Raw genomic sequence first — 22,128 nt, forward strand, 5'->3', positions numbered from 1 at the left:
AAAAAAAAAAAAAAAAGAAAACCTCATCCTTTCAAACTGTGGATTTTCAAATTAGGGTTGCCCAAACTGCATATCTATGGATAGGTGCTTTTTGGGGGGTAGATAATGGGAATCGAATTCAGGACCTTGGGTTTGCCAGGCAGGCACTTGTGCCACTGAGATATATTCCCAGCCCAACCTGCACATATCTAATCTGAAAATTAGAATTTTCTTTCTAAAACTGCTGAAACTTAGTTCCCTAATAAAATACACAATTTTTTTTTTTTTTTTTTTTGGTAGAACCGGGGATTGAACTCAGGCCCTTGAGCTTGCCAGGCAAGCACTTATTTCACTGAGCCATCTCCCCGGCCCCTAAAATATACAATTTTAAGTGTTCCAAAATCTAAAACTTTTTGAGTGCAGAAATGATGAAATAAGGGCTGGCCAGACAGCTCAGCGGACCAAAGTGCCTGGTTAGGCAGGTGCAGGGACCTGGGTTCAATCCCCAGCATGCAGTGCTGGCCCCATCCCTGGGGCACGCTGAGACTGTGGAAGAGACTGGGCATGGTGGTGCAGGCTTGTAATTCCAATGCTTGGGAGGCTGAAAACAGGAGGATTACTACGAGTTTGTTCTGTGTAGTGAGACCCTGTACTAAATACATTAAAAAAAAAAAAAATGATGAAATAATTTTGGAGTTTTTCAAAACTCAGATTTTTTTTGGAGTAGTTAGGCATGGTCACCCATGCCTGTAATCCTAACACTTGAGAGACTGAGGCAGGATGATCTCAGCAAGTTCAGGGCCATTCTTGAACTACATAGTAAGGCCCTTTCTCAAACAACAACAAAAGAGTTCCAAGTTCTTTTAGAGAAGAAATAGTCAACCTGTGTGCTATAAATTTTGTAGGCTTTGTTAGTAACCAAGATAACATTAGGAAGAATATATTTATTTGGGAAATCTAATACCAAAAGACTGTGTTACATAATGAACAAAGACATGTGCTTTGACATCAAGCAGACCTGCGTTTGAATTCTATACTTCTACTACTTTTTAGTTAAGAAATCTCAGGTCCCTTACTTACATTCTCTGAGCCCAAGTTCTGTTGTTCATGGTGAATATTAGTCCTTTTAAAAACATCTGTCAAGGGCTCATAGCTCAGAGGACTAAAGTGCCTGCCTTGTCAGCAGAACACAGTGGCCAGGTCTGAGGTTAGATCCCCAGTGTGCCGTGCCACCCCCACCCCCGGGGCACACTGAGAGAGCAATTGAGACTAGGTGCTGTGGCGCGCCTGTAATCCCAGCACTTGGAAGGCTGTAAACAGGAGAATCACTATGAGTCCGATCTACCAATCTACCATAGGGAGACCCTGTAGACCCTGCCCTAAATACAGAAAAACCAAAACAAAAAAATCTGTATAGAAAGTGCTTAACTCTGGCATGGTCCTAGGCAAATGTTGAAAAATTTTAGCTGCAAGACAGATGTAGCCCAATAGTAGCCTGCTTGCCTAGCACATACATGGCTCTGGGTTCAATCTTTATCACTGAAAAAAAAAAAAAAAAGAAGGAAGGTACCAGGTTTTACACATACACGGGCACACACACACACACACACACACACACTTAATGTATTTGGTACAGAGTCACAACACAGCTCAGACTCATAGTTTTCAACCTCCCCAGCTCTGGGATTATAGGCATGCACCACCATGCCATCTCAGTGGGTGGCTCAGCAGGGCTGGCCAGGGACAGAGATGGAACCCCGGTCCCTGCACTTGCCTAAGCAGGCATTTGGTCCACTAAGCTATCTTGCAAGCCCTAGGCAAATATTGAAAAAATTTTAGCTGCAAGACAGATGTAGCCCAACAGTAGCATGCTTGTTTTGCACATTGTTTATAATATAAATAATACTTATATTGTTTATATTTTGAAAACTACTCAACCTTAACAGCCAAAATTAATTTCCGCTTAGATTTATTTATTTTAAGTAAAAGCCACACTCAAGGGTTAAGACATAGGAAAACTATACCAATAGCTTTTTTTTTTTTTTAATGTATTTAGTACAGGGTCCACAGGGTCTCACTATGTGGATCAGACTCATAGTGATTCTCCTGTTTTCAGTCTCCCAAGAGCTGGGATTATAGGTACGCACCACCACGTCCAGTCTCAATCACCGTCTCAGCACATCCCGGGGGTGGGACCAGCATGGGGATTGAACCCTGGTGTGCTCTGCCTAAGCATGTGCTTTAGTCTGCTGAGCTATCTGGCTGGCCCTCAATGGCTACTTTTTCCAAGCCATGACCTTAACAAAGCAAAGCAAATCTTTTTGTCTCTTCTCTGGTGCAATTGGAGCAAGAAGATTGCCTTTTCTCTCTCCATAAGGAAGGGAAGGAAGCACTAAAATCCCAAAATAAAGCACTTGGTTGCTACTACAATATGAAATGTAGCCAATATTGCCATGTCTAAGAACGTAATATGTACCATTATAGGAATCATTGTTATACATGTACAGAGATAAATTCACCAAGGAAATTTGGACAAGTGGTCATTTGTTATTCTATACTGTTTGCATCTATCTAGCAACTATTAAAGAAAGGACCACCAATACACTGAGCTTTTTCACTGTATGTCTGACATGAAAGAAGAAAATCTTTTCAGCGCACTGCTGTCTTCCCTATACTCACGAAGGCAATGAGGGCCCTTGCCGCCCATGGAAAACCCATGGTCACTTCCTCCCCTCGGGTCCATAAACTAGCATGGTTCCCAAGCACTACCTTGTTGGCTGAGGGAGGGCCCCCCCTTGTGATGGGAGGCAGGCTGAGGGCTGCGACGGCTGCTGCGATGATTGCTGCTGCTGCATGCGATCTTGTAGGCTCCGTGCTTTTCGAATACTGATTTGCAACTTCTTATCGACTAGGGCTCTGCTGTGCGTGCTAGAGCTGGCACCATGCAGGGCAAGTCTTAGTTTAGCTAAAATGCAAAAGAAAATATAGCAGGAACAGAACACAAAATACAAAACAAAAATAAAAAGAACAAAATTGAACCAAAACAAGCAAAGATACGCAATCCAACTCAAAATATGCAGCAGGAATGCAAGCCATGGACCATGCATATGCTGTCCAGGGCACAGGGCTAGCTCTGGCTATAGCATTCATGGAAGCCATGGAGGCCAAACAAGTAAATTTAAACTAAAAAAATAAATAAATAAAAAATAAAACAAACCAGGTAGGTAAACTAGTGCTTAGAGGTTGCCACTCTTGTCATCCTTCCCAACTGACCTGTTCAGCTCTGGTCTCCACACTCTGCTCCCAACTCCCCCTTCCTGATGGACAACAGCAGAAATAAGATCCAAACCTGCATCTGTCCTTACAGAGCACAGCTTCTTGTGAGTCACATTTAAGAGTCAGATACCAATTCTAAGCCTTAGTCCCTTGCTGTAATATTATGGTGCTGCATACCAGGAAAGCAGGGAAGAAACAAAAAGAATCGAATATTGTGGTGCAAAGTCACAAGCCTGGGATGTCACAGCCAATTTATTCAGTTTTCCTACCATAAATTCCCACTCACTAGTTAGTGGCTAAAGAAAGAGTAAACTAAGCTCATATCTGAGGTGTGACTTTATCTTAGAAGAAGAAGGCAGGAATGGCTGGAGAATTCATCCATGGATTCCTGCTGAGTTTATTCCAGTAAATACCCACAAGGTCAAGTGACAATGCCTGGTACATTTCGGGCCCAAGTTCAGGAACATAAGAGTGTAGAGACATAAAACTTTTTTATAGCCATCTGAGTGACAACACTAGTATCTATTGTGAAGTTAGTAAAAACTGCCATAGCCATAGCGGTTAGAGTTACTTACAGATAGCTTCGTTACAGAGAGCCAAAGCTGCAGCACAGTCTCCCTTTTGTTCCAGATGCAGCGACTCTTCAAACACTGAGTTTGCCTCTTGCAGGGACCTCTCAAAGCCGTCACTCCTCCCTGAAAGGGCCAGCACTTTTCATTTTGATTACAATGAAAATGATTTTGTTGGATCTCACTGAGTTGGGAAACAAACTTGCAGTCGTCTTGCCTCAGCCTCCCTTAGTACAGGAATTACAGTAGTGCAGCACCATGCCAAATTTAGATTTAAACTGTATTGTCCCATGTCTTAGCACTCCCAGATGCTGAACGAAATCATATGGAGAAATGACAATAAAACATAGTGGAATTCCTGCTCAGCTTATGGAGCAGATAGGGAGGTGGCAAGATCCTTCTTTGAGATAATATAACCTGAGACATCAAAGTGACATAGTTTGATGTTGAAAGGGGAAGAAAGAGACTATATAAACATAGATATAGCTAAGAAATTTGAAATTCAAAACTAATTTTGAAACAAATGAAATGCTTTGGAAAAATCATAATTGTTTTGAATTGAAAGACAGTAGGATTAGAGAAAAGTTGTCCCCAAATAGGACTATTTAGCCTTGGTAGCTTCTCAAAGTATTGATAAAAAGAAATGGTCAAGGGAAAGAAACCACTGAAACAGCACTGGCTCTTTTCACTGCTTCAGCAGAATTCATTATATCTGAGAATTCTGAATAATATGTTTCACAACCTTGTAAAGGTAGATACCTCAGCCTTACTGAATTCATATTGTGAAGACTTTTTGGCACAAAGTTCTAGGGAGCAAAGAGTGATTAAGGTGATTGGTGGAGCTTACATCCATGCAAATCTCATGAGACTGGGCAATAAACTGTTGTAGGATCAAAAGTAAATCGGCAGGGGGAAGAGAAGCTCAGTGGTAGAGGGCTTGCCCAATACTAGCTTCTGGGTTTGATCCACTTTAGAGAGGAAAGAAACATAAATTAGATATTGCGTTCTTGGCTCCTATTCAGCAGATCCCTTCCTGAAAGCTTCTGGTAAGATATTTCAGGGTAAGTTTTCTACCTATTAAGTAGAAATCCTCTGTCAGTATGTCTCATTGTCCTTTTTCATTGTCTTTTTTTTTTTTTTTTTAACAGAACCAAGGATTGAACTCAGGCCCTTGTGCTTGCCAGGGAAGTGCTTATTCCACTGAGCCATCTCCCCAGCCCTTCACTGTCTTGAAATTATTTTTATTTACACTTTCCTTAGATGTTCATAAAAAAAATTTCCTGAATCATATTCTATCTCTAATCTACAGGATTTAAATAGGCATGACCCAAATCAGTGCCTATCTCTACAACAGGTTCATCACCTCCAACTTTAACTAGGTATCTTCAGAATGGCTGAATTAAGAAAAAAATATGCTGAAAAGAGTAAACTTACAACTTTCGTGCTTTCTTCCTACCTTTCTTCTCCATTCCTTTTTACCCACAACCTAATTCTCACAATTACCCTGATTTTGCAGTTCATCCAAGTCCATGAAGCGGCTGGGATGAGGGTTAAACCCTTTAGCAGCTTCTAATTCTTTTTCTCGTTTTCTTCGAAGTTCCTGTTCCTGCGCCCTCCTGGCCACCTCTTCCTGCAATTCATCCAGTTCACTTTTAGAAGTTACCTCCCTACCTGCATAAAGCAAAGGAGAAAATGTCATAGTTCCATAAGTAAAATGAAGCACCCTTGCCTTTAATTTGAGGTTTGTGGGTTTTTTTTTTTTTTTTTTTTTTTTATTTAGAACAGGGTCTACAGGGTCTCTTGTTTACAGCTTCCCAAGTGCTGGGATTACAGGCCCACGCCACCATGCCCAGTCTCAATTGCTGTCTCAGCGCATGGCAGGCACAGGGATGGTACTCCCCACACCTGCAGGCGCTTTAATCTGCTGAGCTATTTGGCTGCTGAGCTATTTGGTCAGCCCTCTGAAGTTTGTGTTTTGGATAGTGTTTTCATATCAGATTCAGGGTGGGACCCAGGCTAGTAATAATAACAATAACAAATACTTTTTAAACATTTCATAACAACAATGAATATTTTATTACATTGTCCTCTAATGATAGGATACTTAACATTTGTTAAGCATTTTCAATGTACTAAGAGTAATATTAAATATTTTACATATAAATAACATGTGAAATAATCATATAATTCTCATACCTGACAAGATACTCCCATTTTAGGAATGAAAAAAATGAATCACACACAAAAATAATGACACACATGGCATGGGGTGGAGCTCACTTCAGCAAAGTAGATAATAACCTATGCTCTACTGTGCTTTTCTGTTCATTTTGGCTTGGTTTTTGCAGTACTGGAGATAGAGCCCAAGACCTTTACAGTGAGCTAAATTCTTAGTCCATCCACCTGCCCTCCCACTTTCTGTCCTTCCCTTTCTTCTTTCCTTCCTTCATTTTTTTTTCTTTTCTTTCTTTTTAATTTTAATTTAAATTTTGAGCCATGGTTTTGCCAAGTCACTAAATTGGCTAGGCTGGGCTCTAGCTTGCAATTTCCCTGCCTCAGCCTCACAGAATGCTGGGATCACAGGTGCACAGTTATCATGTCAGGCATAATTCATGCTTTAACCAGCAGGAAGCACTCTACTAAGCGCTGCCACTGACTCATTGGGAAGCTTTGCGAAAGCTAGTTTCTCACTGTTAATTTCCATCATCTCATTAATGAATTTGTACAATTTCCACAATAGGAAAACTTCAACCTTTTAAGTGTTCATAGATGGATCTAAATAGATTTAGTGATGTCCATGGTAAGTGAAAAATTTGAATGACAATAATACATATAGTAAAACTTCATTTAAAAAAAAGTAGCCCATATGTATGTGTACAAACTTATCTATGTATTGGTAAATATATAGGAAAAGAAAATAATATATACCATAATGAAAACACTGCTTCCTTCAATTTCAGGAGGCAAAAAGTAGATTATTGAATTGGTGAACACGATTTATACCTACAGTTAGATTACTGAATTGGTGAACACGATTTATACCTTCAGCTTTTTAAAAATCTGCAGTTTTTTTTAAAAAACAGCCATCAGTTGGGGAGATGGCTCAGTGGAATAAGCGCTTCCTTGGCAAGCACATGGACCTGAGCTCAATCCCTGGTTCCGCCAAAAAAAAAAAAAAAAACAGCCATCAGTCATCAGATAAAAATGTTTGTTGTATCCCTTAATAGAATTATTAGAACAAGCTATGGGACATATATGACTTGTTATACAAAGAGTATGGCGAAGTAATATGTTTGGAATTGTGTCATAACTCTTCGCTAAGTATGTTTTACCAGCTGAAGAGTCAGTCCTACTGGTGTATTTTATCCAGCTTGTCCTATCCAGAGTTGAGGATTATTACAGGACTCAGTCTTTAGTATGATAAAAAGGCAGTACCCCAAAAGAAAGGGCAATAAGCATAGGCATGGCTACAGGTGTGTTCAGCATGACATAACTTAAAATGTAGGAAATAAACCAAACGTATAATTTCATTGGGAAGTATGAATTTCTGTCATCAATACCTAACTTACTGTAACCTAGGATACAGACATTTCTGCCTCTGCTCTACCAGATCCCTACCAGATGTTAACAACTACAGCACACATACCTAAAAGGGTTCACGCCTTTTTATTACTGTTGCTGTGCACCTTCATTCCAACCACCTCTAAGAACTTTCAGCAATTATTAAGAGAACTGATTGATAATCAGACTAGGAAATAGAGACCAAGGCAGAAATACATTTTAATTGCTTATTTTCCAGAAAGAATCAAGTTATATCATGTATAGATACAAATTCTCTATGATGAATGTGATCATTATGTATATCTAAAATGTACCAATAAAATCTGATTTAAAAAAAATAAATTGCTTAATCCCAATTTTGCCCAGAGCATATTTCCCTCCTTTTCATATCTCAACCCACAGCACTAATCAATGAAAAATCTATTTCTTTTTTTTTTTTTTTTTGGCAGAACCAGGGATTGAACTCAGACCCTTGCACTTGTCAGGCAAGCACTTATTCTACTGAGCCATCTCCCCAGCCCAAAAAATCTATTTCTTAAGAGGTTCTTCTTATACCAGTGAGAGCCCTAGGACAGTGATAACAAACCTTTTAAAATTTCTAATGACACAAACAGTGTGCTATGGAATGCATGCCATAGGTTTGCCACCACTGTCCTAGAAATTATTTTTTGGTGAAATGGAGCTGTTACTATGACTATTCACCATTTCTTTTTTAAAGTTTTTAAAAATCCTTTATTTATTAATTCATTTGGTACAGGGTCTCATTTTGCAGCTCAGACTCATAATGGTCCTCCTACTGTCTCAGCCTCCCCAGCATTGAGATTACAGGTGTGCACCACCACACCCAGTCTCAGTGGCTGGCACAACACACCTGGGGTGGGGCTGGCACAGCATGCAGCACCTGCGTCCTTGAGCTTGCCAAGCAGACACTTAGACTGCCAAGTTATCTCCCCAGCCCCGACTGTTAACATTTCCATCCCTTATTGTTCTTGCAAAAGCTCTCTCCAACATGGAAACATTTGGCCAAACTATGATGGAGAATAAAAAATAGGTAAATGCAAAGACGGAGCAGCTGAAATGTCTCTATGTTTATATTCTGATGGAATATCCAAACTACAACTATTCTCTAAAGACAAATATGCTCAGGTAAGGCTGTTCTCCAAAACAGACTTGGAGTCAAATCTAGTTCCCCACAACCCAGTATCCTTGTGTTTACCCAAGAGGGGTTGAGTCTTTGTCCAGCTACTCATGGATGCTGTGGAGTCCACTTCCAGGATACTACTGCTGTGAGACTTTGGGATATGACGCCAAGAAGGAACAAATCCTGTTGATTTCTTAGCACTTGGATCCCTTCAAAAGAGAAGCCAAAGCATCATCTAGTAAAACTATCAAAAGCATGGTTACTAACAATATTCCTAAGACTAAATTCCCTCAACAAAACATCCAAGTAATATAATTAAAGTGACTAAGAGACAAGTGTGCTGGTAATATCCCTATAGTCCTATCTATTTGGGAGACTGAGGCACGAGGCTCTGTTAAGTTCAAGAGGTTGAGACTGCTGTAGACAGCACTGTATATAACACTCACTGTAAGTGAGCAAGAGAGAGACAGAGACTGAGAGACTCAGGGACTGAGACTGACTTGAAAGGAAGAAGGCAATACATGTGAAAGCAATATTCGTTCATTCAATAGGTTTTGAATGTCTACTATGTGTCAGATACTATGTCCAATGCCCAAGATATGAGAGAGGTTATTTTAAAAAGAAAAACTGATAAACTACTTCTGAAAACTTGAAATATCTACTTATTCACTAATTTCTCAATCTTCTTACCTTGCCCACATCTTGGGCATTGGACATAGCATCTGGCACATAGTAAACACATAAAACCTATTAAATAATGAACATATTGCTCTCATATGTACTGCCTCTCCTTCTTTCAAGTCAGTCTCAAGTCTCTGTCTCTCACTCATTCCCTCCCTCTCTCCCTCCTTCCCTACCTCTCGTATAAAACCTTGCATATGCCAACCAATCCTGCTACAGTTGATCTATATCCCTAGCCCATCTTACTCTTCGCTGAGTAAAACTGAAAAGGGCCAGGCAGCCAGAGAAGAAGAGTGAAAAAGAATGAAAATGTGGTATCACCCTTGTAGAAGATACAATCACTGCTTCCAAAGCAAGTATAAACTACCAGGAAAATCACCTCAAGGACAACTTAGGAAAAGAAATGTTTAGAGATTTAAAATTTACAGACTAAACTGAGCTCTACAGGCTGGACACAATGTGCTGTATTAAATTGTTATCACCTTACAGAAATGTTAATACCATTGACTTCATAAAACACAGAATCTTCAGTAACCCTAAGGAAGGGGGATAGGGAAGCTCAGTGCAAAGTTCCTGGGTTTAATTATTATTATTATTATTATTTTTTTTTTTTTTTTTTTGGTACTAGGAATTGAACTCAGAACCTTACACATGGGCCGGGAGATAGCTCAGTAGAATAAGTGCCTGCCTAGCAAGTACAAGGTCCTGAGTTCGATCCCTGGTACCACACACACACAAAAAGGACTTTATACATACCAGGCAGGCACTTGTACCACTGAGCTATATTCCCAGCCCTCAATTTTTAAAGAAACAAAAACAACAAAGAAAAAAAATAAATAACAGCTGTGTTTCTTCTCTAATTTTAGGAATACAATGGTCTGATTCATGAATTCATTCTTTCATTAAAAATTATTTATGGGAGCCAGGGAGATGGCTCAGTAGAATAAATGTTTGCCTGGCAAGCGCAAAGGCTTGAGTTCAATCCCTGGTTCCGCAAAAAAAATTATGAACCATTTTTAAGTTATACATGTTTAAGGCACACAACATATCGGATGTACATAGCAATAACTGAAGCAAAGCTAACATTTATCAACTCAGTTACTTTTTTTGTTTGAGGGGCAGGAGTTTTGTGGCAAAAGCAGTTAAAATCTCTTTTAAACTAGGCATGGTGGTGCACGGCTGTAATCCCAGCACTCAGGTGGCTGACACAGGAGAATCACAGTAAATTCAAAGCCAGGCTGAGCTACATAGTGAGTGCAAAGCTAGCCTGAACTACACAGTGGGGCCCTGCCTCAAAAAAAAAAACTATTTAATATTATTTCCATATATAATTTTAATATTTATATTCTTTGTTATACATATTAAGACTTGTTCATTCTACATGTCTGAAAAATAAGGAACATTTATGAATTTGCATGTCATCTTCGCATAAGGGGCAAGGTTAACTTCTATATTGTTCCAATTTTAATACATATGCTGCTGAAGCAAGAACTAAATAATCACTGAAAGTGTTTTTGTTTTTGTTTTTTGCTCTTAAGATGCCTTTGCTCCTCTTCCCAGCAGAGGGTGCTATACTACAGAAAACTGATTGCTCCTCTAGTTACACAGACGGATGCTACTAGAGCCCAACTCTTCACTGGTCTTGGTTGTTTGAAAATTCCAAGTAGCAGCTCAAAGTACACCTCCGTGACGCTGCCTTTATTCGAAGACCAAACAATACCTGCAGGTATTGGAGCTCTCAGGGAGGGCTACATCCAGGCTGACGGGACTGCTGCTGTTCCTCTCACTGCTCTCATAGCCAGATTCCATTCGCTGGATTAGACGAGGGTGCTGCTCTAAAAGTTGAGAGCCTGGCCGTGCTGGACCCCAGGGCTTATATTTGGGGCTTGGTCTACCAGCTTTAATGTCATAAGTAGGAGGCTTGCTTAGTTCATCTGATGTAAATTCTTTAGCTGTTCCAATCAAAGGACAAATATGAAAAAGGAGGTTGATTATTTATCTAAACCAAGATGTAACTAATCCTTCCCACCAGTCTCTTATTGAACTCACATCCCCCAAAAGTCTGACATCAGAGTAAAGATGCTTTTTAGCAGGTCTACCAAAAACTTCAGGTTTTTCAAATATATAAGCCAGCTTTATTTGAAAACCCAATTCTTCCCTAGTAAGTCCTCACCTGAATCCTCAGAAAAGGGGCTAAGCTGTGTATAGCCACAGTGCTTCCTTTTGTCCCTACTAAAAATACTATCAATATTCAATGACTCTCGTTTGGGTCTCCATGTTGGACGGTACTTGCTAGAAGAACTGGATTTTGACTCACTGCTGGTACTCTCTATTTCCCAATCACGAGAGTTTAAAGGCAGGCTCTTAGGAGGTTTTTTGTCAGGCTGGTCTCCTCCCTTCCCCCCACAGGAAGATCCTACATTGGTCTGAGAAGTCAAGGATGGTCTGTTATGGATCATATTGCTGACTGTCTCTTTAAAATCCTTTAGCCTGTTGGTGCTGCTGGATGGTTTAGATGTATTCCTTGGAGCCTGTTTCTCTTTCAGTGTTTCTCCTAAAAACACAAAGAATGAAACAAATATAAATATTTAAAATGAACGCATATACCCAGACTGCAAAATCCAGAAAACAAAGCAAAGCTCTTCGAGCAAAAAGGACAAGCTAAGAGTCTGGCACATGACAAATTTAACAGAGAAAAGGAAAATGAAGAATAAAGAATGGCTTGCCTTCACTGTGGTATCCAGAAGCCTGTGGCTCATCACCTTTCTTCTTAATACGGCCAGAACTCCTCTTGCGCTCTATCAAGGACCCTTTCTTGGATGTGTGTTTCTGATTACACTCACTGTCAGTCAGATGTCCTAGAAATGGGAGGAAGCTGATATTTTGACTGACTTCCACTGTCCTGAGACTCTAGTCTCTTCGGGATTAAGACTGCCATTAGCTTAGTGACTTCATGAATCAGAAGTCATAGGGACTAAGCAGCCACTGATCTGAACTAAGGACACATGTGGTTAAGTTTTTATTTATTTTTGTGGTTCTCAGGACCAAACTCAGGGACTCACTCATGCTGAGCAAGTGATAGCTAAGGTAGTTGCCCTGCCTTTGTGAAGTTTTAAAAAGGCAAATACTTTAAAATTACATATTTTTGGCCAGGGAGATGGCTCAGTAGAATAAGCGCTTCCCTGGCAAGCGCAAGGGCCTGAGTTCTATCCCCGGTTCTAAAAAAAAAAAAAAAATCCGTATTTTCACTCTCATAATTGAAGAGAGGTTTTTATTTTTATTTATTTGGCAACACATACCAAGTCAAGTCTGATGTTTAGTATATCTGATATAATTCTGAATATCCTAGACTTTGCCCAAAAGAGCTCAGATTATATTTGGGCTTAAGATCTAGTTCTAAACTTTCCTTGAATGTGGAACATTTAAAATGGTACTTCATAGGGGGTCAGGGAGATAGCTCAGTAGAATAAGCATTTGCCTGGCAAGCCTGAGGTCCTGAGTTCAATCCCCAGTACCATTAAAAAAAAAAGTTAGGGGCCGGGAGATGGCTCAGTAAAATAAGTACTTCCCTGGCAAGTGCAAGGGCCTGAGTTCAACCCCCAGTTCTGCCAAAAAAAAAAAAAAAAAGTTATTTCAACTTTTGTAATTTTTCTAATCTCCACACTATGCTTCATCAAACCTGGTATCACCTAGAGAATATCCTTCATAGTTTCACAATAATAATCATTGGGATGGAAGGGCTGGAGAGATGGCTCAGTGGAATAAGTGCTTCTCTGGTGAGTGCAAGGGCCTGAATTCAATCCCCGGTTCTGCCAAAAAAAATCACTGGGATGGGGCCAGGGAGATGGCTCAGTAGAATAAGTGCTTGTCTGGCAAGCACAAGGGCCTGAGTTCTGCAAAATAAATAAAAATAAATAAATAATAATAATAATCACCATCATCATCATCATTGGGAAAGGAGCTGGGAGGATAGCTCAGTAGAATAAGCGCCTGTCTGGCAAGCGCAAGGTCTGGAGTTCAATCCCTGGTATTGCAAAAAAAAAAAAGCTAAAAAAATAATCACTAGGAAGCCAAGGGGGGCTAGACTATTTATGTAACTTGCCATGTTTCATGCCTACAGTGTGCAAATACAGGACAATTAGACTAAACACAATGTTGAGTTACAAAGCATATAATTAACTAAAAAGCTGGTAGAAGTTAGAAAGTGAGTTAAGTTTAAAGATAGCTGACAGAAAATCCCCCTAGGTTCTCACATGCATTCACATCCAACAGAAATGTTTTCATATACTAGTAAATAAAAATCCTTGTTCACACTCAGGTATCAATGATGTAGATAAATATTTTCAATCATTTCATGCAACCTCTTATTGCTTCTATATAATACTTTGCCATCTCTAGGCCTACAAGAAAGATTTAAGAAAGCAGAAAAAAAAAATCACTCAAGAGAACTAAACTTATCAATATTAAACCAATGACAGAGAATCCCCACATACACCAACCCCTATACCTGACTCTCCCAGAAAACACTTAGCTAATTGTTGGTGTGTTTCTTCCCTAGTTAACAGTTACAGAAAAGTGCTCTTAAAAACTCAAATCTAATACCATCTCACAGTAATTACAAAAGAAATTCAATATGAACCTGACTGAACTTGTTTCAACTGCAACTTATAAAACATAAAGACAGAGGAAGATATTAAATTGTAACATGGGATACAGTCAGCAAAACTCAGAATGTAGGAAATGCACAGGACAGCTACTTAGTTCTACAACAATAAATTACAAAGAAAAAAATAGAAGAGAAACCTATACATTAAAAGTAATCTGCCTATCACAATTTATAAACTTTATTTGGAGTATGAGTGCAATACACAAATCACAAAAAAATTCTGACATGTAAGATGATACATGAACATCTATTGGTTATTTAGTAACTTAGGAATCATCCTTACTTTTGTATTTTTGGTGGTGGTGCTTAAGATCAGACTCAGGGCCTCATGCATGCTAGGCAAGTCCTGTGCCACTGAACTAAAACAGTGACTGATTTTTAAGTTTGGTAGTGGTATATTTAAGAAATGATTTCTTATACTTTCTAATACATACTAAAATATTTATGAAAGAAGTGCTATCTGAGTTTTACTCCAAAATATTTTTTTTCAAAATAATTTAAGAATGAAGCAAGTGGGTACAGATACAGGTAAAGTTATAAATAGAAAAACAATCATATAAAGTTATAGTGAAACTAGGTGACATGCACATTAAAGGGCAATACACCATTCTGTATTCTTAAAAATTTTTGAAATTCTTGATTTAAATAAAGGCCCCACCACACAGTAAACCTCTAATCTGAAGCCTCATGAGCTCACTAATTCCCCAAATTCTTAAAAATATGAGCAGTGTTCCATGCTTTTGGTGTTCTATGTGCCACAATGAATTTTCCTTCACTCTTCTTCCCTGTACTGTATGTCATGTATTGATTTCTTCCACTAACACAAGCACATTCTCCTACAGATTAATAAGACAATTCAAGAATGCTATCTGTATGGAATGTACAATAATAAGCCAACTACCTCCCTTTCTTATGCTTATCTATCCTTAGGTGGCTTAGCAAGCTAATGAGCAGGTGGTCCCACCCATAAATAAACTTTCGCAAAAACCTCTTCCCTCAGGACAAAACCCAATATAGGAACATCACATGGTATAAGACCATAGGGATTAATGGGGCACTGTGGGAAGGACAGTGGTCAAAAGTGTAACAGGAGAAAAAAAAAATTACATCAATAATCATATTATAATGGTGCTTATTGATGTGCTACTACTGACAAGAGTATGTGCTATAGAGCATCACTGTTCATTTAGAACTCTGCTGTTTCTTTATAGTCACTCAGTTACCCAAGTTCTGTGCCTTTCCACCTTGCATGCAAACATGTCTAACTTGCCCCATTTTCTTTGTCTTAGGAGTCCTTCCATGCAGGTATTGAATCAGGTGAGCAGAGTCCTGTGTTTAAGTCCCTACCTGTGTCCCAACTGCTCTGGGACATGGAATCATTCTCCATATTATAGATGACTGTTCCCTGAGAATCAGAAGAGAAGTGACTGACCACAGACTCATGGTGGTAATGTTTGTAAGGATAGCTCTCCGTTGATGAATCTGTCCGAGTGTCACTTGAAATTGAGGGCTCCCTCCCTAAGGGAAGGAGGAGACATACATACAAAAATGAGGAAAGAGGGAAAATCAGTGAAAGAGGGTAGGAAAAAAGATAGATGCAATAGCTCCATAAGGCAAGAACTTCCTAGAAGGAAGGGTGAGAAGGATATCCACAGAGCCATTCTTCCCAACGCCCGACTTCCAGGTCATCCAGGCACACAAAACAATTCCTCCCTCCACTGCCCCTACCTTGCTGAAGCCCTCACTTTGCCTGCAACTGTGAAAAACTGGGATTTTAGAAAACCTATGAGGGGAAAGTGGAAGAAATGAAAAGTTGTAAGAAATAAGTTCTATTTCAGTGAAAAATCCCAGGCCAACCTGTGGTACATAACTACTTGCTAATCTATCTTATAATCTTTCTCTTATACTGGCAAGAATGTCACTATAAAAAATTTAATTGGTATTATATGTATTTCTTAATATCTCTGAGAAATTATAGAGCTGGCTTTTTACTCCTTAGTGTGCATTAGCTCACTCAGAATGCTTGCTTCTAAATAAATGCTCAGCTAAGTACAACAGGACATATGGGTGTCTGGCCAAAGGAAGAAGTAGAACAGGTCTAGGTGTGGTAAAGAAATAAGAACAAGCTCCAGGTTCTAAGCAGGAAGTAGAGAAAAAGGAGAGGGAGAAAGATTTCAAAGCCAAGAACTTTATCTTTCAAAAGTATACTAAGGGCTGGTCATAGATCCAAAACATTAAAAAAAAAAAAGCTTTTTTCTTCTTCTTCTCCTTTATCAGAAACCATACCAAAACTATTAGGATTGTATGCTACATATGAGCAAGCCTCTGTGGGCTAGCCCAAGATGTTAGCCATCAAGCTAAAAACTGTTTATATAGGAAAACAGTATGTTTCAAACAGAAGTAAACAAATGAATTGCAAACTGAGAAATATTACTATTCCATTTGGAATTTTAAAACAAAACCTTCTAATCCCCCTACAAATGATTAGCTTCGTAGTAACTCCAACTTTCTTAACAATTAATTTAAATCACTGTTGAATTACTAATAAGAATCAATCATTTTATCTAACATTAGAAGGCTGACTACTGACATCTCCCTCACAAACTTGGCTTATATAAATAAACATAATCTCACTTTGAGTTCAGGTCGAATAATTCAAGTAACACATTCATGAAGGCTGAGGGAAACAGCCTCACATAAGTTAGGCTTCAGTACAAGGTGGCACTTTTTTCTTACATCTAATGGATCTGTCTCTTCAAACTAGGCTATATGCTAAGCATGTAAGTATGAAAACCAACTGCCTGATTACATGCACTGAGGGGGAGGGGAGATGTAGAGACCTAGGTGGCTCACCTGAATCTTCACTATCATAGCATGTCCTGCTGTATGGCTGGAACTGAGGCTGGGGAGGCAGGTCCTGGGTAGATACTGGGGTACCCTGGGGATCTGCATAAAGCAGCAGCAAGGGTTGGTAATGCCCCTTAATGCATTTGGTCACGACATCCTTCCATTTGGGCCCAATCTGAACCAGAACAACCAGAAAAGCATGATAATTATACTTTACATTCATAATTAAAACACATTTTTCCATTCTGCTTGAGTATAAAAAAGAATTGAGTAATGAGATGAGATTTTACACATAAACTGTAAATTTTTATTATATTTTTTGCTAAAATATTTTATAAACTATAGTCCATAAGAAAAATAATACATAAAGTTGCTACTCAGTTTTAAAACAAATAAAAATCTGGGTGTGGTAATGTACACCTATAATCTCAGAACTCAGGGAGGCTGAGTCAGGATGATCACAAATTCAAGCCCAGCCTGAGCAACTTGGTGAGACCATGCCTCAAAAAATTTAAGAAAGGCCTGCAGCTCAGTGTAAAAGCCCTGGAAGTTCAATCCCCACTATCATTAAAACAAACAAATGAACAAACTAAACTAAACAAACATATATGTGCACACATACATATGCTAAAAGTGCTCAAAAAGGGACAGACTATGTGAGGGGATTAGAGTAAACCTCTCACTTGGAATGTGCATTTCTGCAATTTTCTCCTAAATATTAAAATTATTCTTATGAAGCCAAAAAGTAGACAGGAATTCCCTCAGAGACTGCCTCAGAATAAATGATGTTCCATTTTAGAGCTCACACGTGGCAGGACATAAATGTCAAACTGCTTAGAATAGACTGCTCAACCTCTCAGCCCTAGCCCTGTGATGGATACAGATCTATCGCCATGAGCAGGAGGAACATAACTGCCATGGACACAACAATCCAACCACATCTCACATTCATGCCACATTCTTAAGCTGGAACTGGGTTTGAACTGGATTTCTTAGAGGTAAGCTGTGCAGCTGGACAGCTTGGACAAATAGCACAGTGCTTTGTTCATAACAGCCACTATGTAAATCTGTAATTGCATTACCTTTTTTGTTTTTATCTTTTTGTGACAGTCTTAGTATGCCATTCACACTAGCCTAGAATTTGCTTTGTAGCCACAGCTGGCCTCGTACTCATGGTCACCCTCCTGCCTCAGCCACATGAGTGCTGGGATTACAGATATGTGCCACCATGCCCAGCATTGTTATTTTAATCAAACACACATTTATATACTTTTCCCATACAACTCTTATTTAATACCTTCTAAGAATACTTTCCAAATAAAAACTAATGTTCAAAAAATTTATTTTATTTTATTTTATTTTATTTTATTTTATTTTATTTGTGTGTGTGTGTGTGTGTGTGTGTGTGTGTGTGTGTGGCCAGCTCAGCCCACCAGAGGGCGGGGCTGGCTGGCATGTAGTGCTAGGAGATTGAACCCTGTGCTTTGCTAAGCTTGTTCTAAGTAGGTGCTTTAGACCACTGAGCCATCTCACCAGCCCCTCAAAGAATTTATATAAATTAACTGAAATTATAATGGCAGCAAAAAAAAAAAAAAAAAAGAAAGAAAGAAACAAAGAAAAGAAAAATAAGGGAATTTGAGAGACTTTACTATTTGTGAAAGACACTGCTTCAATCAAGGCCATGAATTATTACAGTCAACAGTCCTCCCAGCAGCTAGTTTTTATCATAAGAGACCTCCTAACATTCACACAAATGACCTAAACCACTTTAGCCATAGAATCTGTGGTTTAGACTGTACCAGCTTTCATGCTTCAAGTATCATTATGGCCTTATTTTTCTATGCTAGTTCCAAAAAAAAAATGTTAATCTGTGATAGGACACTTTAGGAGGACGACAAAGAATATAGCTGCCCTGAGACAAAGCACTGATAATGACAAGATTTCAAATTCTGAAGAAAAAAAGATCTGGAATTTTGAACTTTGTGTTCACTTTGTAACCTAATTTGAGGCATTAACTGTTCTTACATAAATTTTTCAAAAGCACTTTTTTACGTTCTTATGGTGCCACATGCCTGTAGCTCTAGCATTCTAGAAGGCAGAAGCAGAAAAATCACAAGTATGAGGCCAGCCTGGGCACCTTGGGTAGGATCTTGTCTCAAAAATTTTTTAAAAAGGGCTGTAATATAACTCAGTACAAAAGCCCTGGGTTCAATCCAATACTAGGGGAAAGGAGGTATTGCATCACTGTAAATACAAAACTATGCTAAGTGTCTTGTGAAGGGACTCTGAGAGAAAAACAATAAAAGACATATTGATTCTATCTTCAAACAATTAAATAATCAAAATAAAAAACTTTTGTAAAGCAAAAGAAACCATCAACAGAGTAAAAAGGCAACACAGAGTGGGAAAAAGTTTTAGTCAATTGTTCCTCAAAAAGATTAATATCTAAAACATATACAGAATTTAACAAAATCAGACCTTTCGAATTTAAACACCCAATCCAAAAATGGACATCTGAGATGAATACATACTTTTCAGATGAAGTACAAACAAGATAAATATATGAAAAAATGTTCATTATCTCTGGTCATTCAAGAGATGCAAATTAAAAGAATACTGAGATTTCATCTCCAGAAAGAATGAGTACTGACAACAAATTAGCCATGGGACACGGTAGTGCACGCCTGGAATCCCAGCACTCAGGAGGCTGAAGCAGGAGGATCACCATGAATTTGAAGGCAGCCTAGGTTATAAGTGGCTTTTTTTGGAACTGTGAATCAAACTCAGCACCTTGTGCTTGCCAGGCAGATACTGTGCCACTCAGCTGTATCCCTGGACCTGTAAGTTCAATGCCAGCCTGAACTATATAATGAGGTCCTGTCTAAAGAAAGAAAAAAGAGAGAAAGAATAAAATCAACCAATAACAAATGCTTTCAGGAATGTGGGGCAAAAGCATTGGTACAACCACTGTGGAAATCAGTGTAGGTATTCCCCCCCAAAAAAAACTAGGACTAAGAGCTGAGGCCCAGAGTTTGATCCCTACCACCAAAAAAAAAAAAAAAAACCTATAATTACATGTCCCATTTGACCCAGCTAAAAGTATGACACCACAGTGATGTATGTGCACCCATATTTATAGCAGCATAGTTTGTAATTATTAAATGTTGGAAACAATAAAAAAACCAATTAAATAAAAAAATAAGACTAATATCCTCATAAATTTGAGAAACAGAAAAATGAAAAAAAAAGAAAAAGAAAAATGGAAAGTACATCTTACAGCAGTGAAGGTCATCATTCAAAATTATAAAAACGCAATACAAAAGACAAATAATTATGTTATTTTGTATGTTATTTGTATACAAATATTTGTATCCCTCAGCATCGAAGATTTTAGGAAGGCCTTAAATATCCCTACCTCCTTAACATGAGCATCATCAAAATACATCCATTTGCGGACCTTTGTTTGAAAAAAGAATGTAGAATAATGTTTGCCATAGTAACATATCATTCCTACTAAATACAGTTCAGACTGCTTGGCCCGGTCATCTGTTACTCTGTAAAACAGCTGTAGGGGAAAAGAAAAGAAAGGAAAGAACCATCACATATTCAATCTTCTCATATCTCTTAGCAGAGTCAATCAACATTTCTTAATTAAGGTACTGACTTGCTTCTTCCTTCTTTTCTATTTGCTAGTCCAAATTAATCATCAGAAATGATGACATATGCCTGTAATCCCAGCACTCAGGAAGCTAAAGCAAGAGGATCATTGTGAGTTTGAGGCCTGCCTGGGCTACAGTGAATTCAAAGCTAGTGTGAACTACATAGTGAGACCCTGTCTCAAAACAAACAAAGAAAACCTATAAAGTGATAATGTGCAGAAAAGCAAGAAGATAGTAAACAGTAAACTGATAAGGAGAGATGTTTTCTCATAATTTTTATTATTCTGTTACTGAAGGATCTTGTGGTGGATTGCTTACTGGTAGTCAACTTATACCCAGCTGAAATGAACTGGCATGGTCCTGAGTGTGGGAGGCACACCTGAGGACTGTTGCCAGCAGCATAAGAGGCAGAACTAGAGAAGCTGTTGGGAGACTGCTAGGGAAGCTCCCTGTTGGATCTCTTGAAAGAGCTTGTCATGCTGGCTTTCCTGATGAACTCAGCTGCTCTTACTGTCAAAGGAGCTCAGGACCTTGTTGTCATTGAGAATGGCTACAGTTCACTTTGGGGGAGCCCTGGTCCTCACTTTGAGCATCGCTTCCTGGCTCCAGAGGGGAAGATGGTACACTGACTGCTCAGTCTCCTGCAGAAGCTTGTCGTATTGACTTTCCTGATGGGAATTCATCTGTTATCATGGGAGGAGCTCAGGACCTTGCTGTTGCTGAGGATGGCTGTTGTACCTTTTAGGAGACCTCTGGTTCTTACTTTGAGCATCACTTCTTGGCTCCAGTTCAGATCCCTCAGCCTGTTAGCACAGATCCTTCATCCTGCTGGCATAGACTTTCTAGCTTCAACCATGGCCCTTTTTTGGCCTTCCTAGTACAGATTCACCAACAGACCTGCATGAGACATTGTTGCGGACTCTAGGACTCCAGGGGGACTCGTGGGAGGCATTATTATGAGCTCCAGGTCTTCAGCTGGACTCATGCAGAACATTATCACAGAATCCAGGCCCTCAGCTGGATTCTTTGGTCTTTAGTGTGTGGACAGATTTCTTTTTTTTCTTTTTCTTTCTTTTTTTTTTTTTTTAATGCGGACAGATTTCATGAACTCTTTGCATATGATTCTTTGGGTGACTATTATAAATAATATTATAAAATATGTATCTGGTATTAAATTGTTCCCCCTTGTAAAATCCCTAAATTATGACAAATCTCATGTGAGAAGCTAGGAAAAAAAATGTTCTCAACTTCTAAAGGTTGTTTATCAGCTACCAGCACAAACATAATTTTCCTACTGAGAATCTTGAAAATCCTTAAGAGGGGAAATCCAGTCAAACTCTTATCCTACTGAGCCATCTCCCTGGCCCAAGAGGGGAAATCCAGAAGGCAGGAGGATTGTTACAAATTCAAGGCCAGTGTGGGCTACACAATGAGTTCAGGACCACAGCCTGAATTACATAGCCCCTAAGACACTGTCTCAAAAAAAGAAAAAGGGGGGTGGGGGGAATATATCTATGCTGGTCATCAGCATTTTAACTTCTAGGTAACTAGCAATATCCTGAGTGCTAAGAGAAACATTTGAAGCAAAGGATTATGGCTTTAAGGAATTTACACAGTTGAGAAAATAATCATGAAAATTAAATCAGAATGGTATAGACTATCTAGACTGTAGAAAGTAGAATAAAAGAGCTGGTGAGATGGCTCAGTGGTCTAAAGCACCTACTTGGAACAAGCTAAGCTAAGCAAAGC

At 39.0% G+C, this 22,128-nt stretch overlaps 1 protein-coding gene and 1 pseudogene across 5 annotated transcripts in view; both read right to left on the reverse strand.

Annotated features, from left to right (window-relative positions):
* The window catches only part of Usp54 (ubiquitin specific peptidase 54), a 147,642-nt gene that overhangs the window by 3,784 nt on the left and 121,730 nt on the right, over nt 1-22,128 (reverse strand). For 3 of the 5 annotated variants that reach the window (XM_023718699.1, XM_023718695.1, XM_023718688.1), the window contains exons 9-18: nt 20,136-20,285; nt 16,727-16,895; nt 15,221-15,391; nt 11,934-12,065; nt 11,381-11,761; nt 10,928-11,159; nt 8,602-8,735; nt 5,328-5,495; nt 3,831-3,950; nt 2,749-2,944 (exon numbers count right to left, since the gene is read on the reverse strand). In XM_023718699.1, coding sequence (XP_023574467.1) covers nt 2,749-2,944; nt 3,831-3,950; nt 5,328-5,495; nt 8,602-8,735; nt 10,928-11,159; nt 11,381-11,761; nt 11,934-12,065; nt 15,221-15,391; nt 16,727-16,895; nt 20,136-20,285 — 1,853 coding nt within the window. The remainder of the gene's footprint in view (nt 1-2,748; nt 2,945-3,830; nt 3,951-5,327; nt 5,496-8,601; nt 8,736-10,927; nt 11,160-11,380; nt 11,762-11,933; nt 12,066-15,220; nt 15,392-16,726; nt 16,896-20,135; nt 20,286-22,128) is intronic. The other 2 variants (XM_023718700.1, XM_023718701.1) reach the window with 2 other exon arrangements.
* Nucleotides 10,596-10,695, reverse strand: LOC111818741 (annotated as a pseudogene).

This window comes from Octodon degus, unplaced genomic scaffold, assembly GCF_000260255.1.
Source record: "Octodon degus isolate 3935 unplaced genomic scaffold, OctDeg1.0 scaffold00005, whole genome shotgun sequence".
In the NCBI taxonomy this organism is placed as follows: domain Eukaryota; kingdom Metazoa; phylum Chordata; class Mammalia; order Rodentia; family Octodontidae; genus Octodon; species Octodon degus.